The sequence below is a fragment of the Loxodonta africana genome, chromosome 3 (genome assembly GCF_030014295.1).
Source record: "Loxodonta africana isolate mLoxAfr1 chromosome 3, mLoxAfr1.hap2, whole genome shotgun sequence".
Classification (NCBI taxonomy): domain Eukaryota; kingdom Metazoa; phylum Chordata; class Mammalia; order Proboscidea; family Elephantidae; genus Loxodonta; species Loxodonta africana.
Genome location: NC_087344.1, coordinates 72271932 through 72276314, shown reverse-complemented (window position 1 = coordinate 72276314; position 4383 = coordinate 72271932). Strand labels below are relative to the sequence as shown.

Below are 4383 nucleotides of genomic sequence, written 5' to 3'. Positions count from 1 at the left end.
ATTTCTCAAACATCCTTGATCCCAGAACATTTTCTTCCCATGAAATATTTTATAAACTCTAAATATGGTTTAGTCCCTAGGTAGCACAAACAGTTATGTGTTTGGTAGTTCAAATCCATCCAATGGCAGCTGGGAAGAAAGCCCTCGCACTCTTACTTTCAGCCACTGAAAACCCTATTGAGCACAGTTCTATTCCGACACACATGGGGTCACTATGAGTCAGAATTGGCTCCATGGCAACTGGTTTGATCTGGTATTTTTGAATATATGTTTGGTACACGAGACATAACCACAAGAGGTTGTGATATAGCTGCTAATATCATGTTTACCGGGATTCAAGAAGACAGATAAAAAGGTCTTGAATCAATTAATTGCTGTAAGAAATTATCACATTTTGGTTTATATGCTTAAAACAAATTTTATAACAGAAAGACGTAAAAAAATATGGCAGTGCTGTGGTGGCTTTGGCATATACCTCTGACTGTGGTGGTGGCTCACGGGGCTCCCTCAGATCCTGCCCAAGGGAAGAAGGTGTTAGCAGAAAAGGTCAGCCAGCTGATGGATTGGACCAAGAAAAACAGAGTGATAAGAATGAATGACACCATGTTCTATCATTTTGTACTAGAACCACCAAGAAACTACTCTATGATTGTGATGTTTACTGCTCTCCACGAGTTAAGACAGTGTGTGATGTGCAAGCATGCTGCTGAAGAATTTCATATCTTGGCAAATTCCTGGCAACATTCCAGTAAATTCACCAACAGGATATTTTTTGCTATGGTGGATTATGATCAAAGCCCTGAAGTCTTTCGAACGATCCAAGTGGTGTCAGTTCCAAATTTCCTCCACTTTTCTGCGAAAAGGGAATTTACATCAGATGATATTTATCATTTGGAAGGAAGGGGTATCATAGCTGAGCAAATGGCTAAGTGGGTAGGTGAGAGAACAAACGTCAACATCAGAATCAGCCAGCCTACAAATGATGGTGGTCTCTTCACGTTGGGGACGATTTTGGCGCTCACTGGCGGACTGGTGTCTTTACTGAAGAGCAAGTTTATTTTTAACAAAACTTTGTGGGCAGTATTAGGTTTGTCTTTTGTAACTGTGATGACATCTGGTCAAATGTGGGCTCATATAAAAGGAGCATCATTTGCTCAAAGGGACCCTCGCACGGGACATATGCATTATATCCACAGGGCGAGTTACTCTCAGTTTGTAGCAGAGACATGTATCATTGCCCTGTTTAATATGTGCGTTTTCCTGGGAATGGTGCTGTTAGATAAAGCTGCCACATCTAGAATGAACGTTGTAAAGAGGAAGATGGTGTGTCTGATTGGTATCTGTCTAGTTGTAATATTCTTCAGCTGGCTGCTCTCTCTGCTTCGATTTAAACTACGTGGGTATCCATACAGGTTTCTGATGGATTAAAAAGGGTCCTAGAGATACAAACGCTGAAGAAATTTGGAACAACAACAAGTGTGTACAGAAACAGAAAAATGTGAACTCCACTTTTTAAATGAATTTTTAACCAAAGGAGACATCAAGTGCCTTGATAATAAGAAGCCATTTCCACTCAAACTCTGTGCAGTGTATGGTATGGATCTCTTCTGTTCTTCTCAATTTTCTCTTTTCAGTAAATTACCTAGCCTGTGAATTCTAACTACTAAAATCCTTAGAGAGTATAATTTTTATCTAATTTAGAGTACCAACGCCCGGAAGCAAATATAGTACTACTTAGTACTACTCCTAGCTAGTCTTTCCTACTGAATTACACAACTAGGCTTCTTGCTAGTTGTAGGTATTGTAAACTAAACATCAGATTACGATTTCTCCACCATTGTTAACTACCTTTTCTCTGGAAGGATTTCAGATAAACTCCCTTTCCTTATTTTTCTTGCATTTCAGGTGACCCATAGCTAACAAAATAGTATTTCCTATTTCTATGTTGACTTGAGTTTGCTTTCCATTTAGGGGAATCTAAGAGAAAAATAGGTATAAAGAGAGTTTTCTGTTTAGGAGCATGCTAAAATGTCAAGTTATTTCCAAAATGCAAAAATGCATAACCAAACATCCTAAAAACCTTTCTTCCCCCTTCAGTGGAAAGCAAGGTACAAATTTAAAGCCTTTTTTTTTTTTTGCCTTTATCTTCCCTCTATCATCTGAAGATCATCAAAGTCAAGTCCTAAACAGCCTACTAATGTGGTTCTAAGAGCAAAGATTTAAATCCAGGTTTACTATTGAACCAAACTCTACCTTTCTCTCTGGTAAATTGCTATTTTGGGAATACAAGAAGAACTATGATTGTGAAAATGTTTTTCAAACAACAGTAATTTAGTGTCACAGCAATTTAGTTTAATTTCTGTCTTAAATTGGGACTGGTTTTAGCTATTTATGATCAAGTAACCCTCCTCCAGGGTATAGTGGAAGGTACTGAGTTTTATATGAGTTGTTTGCCAAGGGAGTTAGCTGTAATTGCCCAAATTATAATTTTTTTTTAATTGGAGGGGAGGTAGGAATAGTTGACCCTTCTCGTTTTAGACAATTTTTTATTCATTATTCCAGAGGAATTCAACTCTGGATTTTTTTCCTAGCTTACTTCTCTGTTGGTCTTGCACTTGATCAGGCTAAATAAATGGATGTTGATATCCTGAAGGTTGAAAAAGGCTAATTGGTTTTGCATAGCACACTAAAAAAAAAAATGTTGCTATCAAGTTGATTCTGACTCATGGCAACCCTATGTGTGTCAGAGTAAAAGTGTGCTCCACAGGGTTTTCAGTGGCTGATTTTTCAGAAGTAGATCCCCAAACCTTTCTTCCGTGGTGCCTCTGGGTGGACTCGACCTCTAACCTTTCTGTTAGCAGCCCAGTGTGTTAACCATTTAGCACATTACCCCCACTGCCATTGATTCCGACTCATAGCGACCCTATAGGACAAAGTAGAACTGCCCCATAGGGTTTCCAAGGCTGTAAATCTTTACGGACGCAGATTGCCACATCTTTCTCCAGCAGAGTGGCTGAAGGTTCCAACTGCTGACTTTTTGGTTAGCAGCCAAGTGCTTTAACTTCTGCGCCACCAGGGCTCCTTCATTATTAGCACATTAGTAGAGAGAAGTAACTGCTGCTTCAACTAGCACAGCTGCAGGTGATAGATAATTTCTCACCCCAACATGATTTGCCCTACTATCTTCAAAGTCCACTCTTTCTCAGCTAAAATGAATGAAAGTAGCTTTGCTGCATCAAAGCAAAGTGTTAAACTTTTGTGCAGATTTTCAAATTAACATCTAAAAGGCGTGAAGTAGACAAAAGTCAAACTTATTGTTTAAGTCACATGTCTCTCACATCTCTTAGTATATTTAAAAAAATACTATTGCAGGAGATAACACAGATCTAAAATCTTTCTAAAATTACAAAAATAAATTAGAAAAATTAAACTCACAAAACGAAATACATAAAAAGATGGCTAAGCAACCTTAATTTTTGGATAAATACAAGCCAAAACCATCTGAATGAGGATGCTACTGAAATCCTGTCTGGTGCAGCATCAAAACTTTCTTACGTTGTTTTGTTTCAAGCAACTGAATGTACAAATTCCATTTAGCAAGACATGTTATATAGCAAAGAGTAATACTGTACATTTAGTGGTTTCAGGTACATTTGAATTGCCCTATTTCTAAAACCATTCAGCAAAACGTTCATTAAAGTTTTGTTTCAGCTGAGAATCAGATGAATACTAGGCTTAATAATCTGGAGCCACTAATGCGTGTCTGTATAAATAAATTTTGAACCCAAGCATTATCATCAATAGAGGAAAATATTTTAAGAGAGAAAAGTACAAGGAAAGCAGTACTCTATAATGGCATCCCAGAGATCTTTTTAGACTGTAGAAATTATAGAAGTAGCAAAAGTAACGTAACATAGGAAAACAATCTGAATCTTCTACGGATAAAGCTTTAAATTCCAGTTTTCTTAAAACAGCATTGTACCAAATACTGTAAAAATAATTATGTCCTATTCTAGCACTGACAGATCAATCTAACTAGTCTCCTAAAGGCATTCGCAAGGTATGCAAGTCTCAGGAACCCAGAGCAATTTGTTAAATGAGCAGACAACTGAAACCTGAAGACTTACACCGCAAGATGGGCCCACAAGAAAACAACCAGCATAAACACCTTGGGGTGTTGCCTTTAGATGGCCACCTCACTTCTGCCTGCTTAAGTCTAGTGTTCTGAGCACCTTTGTCTCTGAACAAACAAACGTTCAAGCAGTTGAACTGTAATATAATTGGTGGTTCGTTCTCTCCAAGGCTAGTAAATTTTATTAATCAGGGCAATAGGCTGATTTCAGTCTGTGTATATAACCATGGAGCAGTGGTTAAGAGGTACGG

The 4383-nt window shown here is 38.0% G+C and overlaps 1 protein-coding gene across 1 annotated transcript; it reads left to right on the top strand.

Annotated features, from left to right (window-relative positions):
- The first annotated feature begins 444 nt into the window (after positions 1–444).
- Positions 445–3153, top strand: LOC100663716 (magnesium transporter protein 1-like). The gene has a single exon (XM_064279939.1). It carries the CDS (start codon positions 445–447, stop codon positions 1426–1428), a length of 984 nt encoding a protein of 327 aa, XP_064136009.1. The 3' UTR covers positions 1429–3153.
- Positions 3154–4383: the final 1230 nt, after the last annotated feature.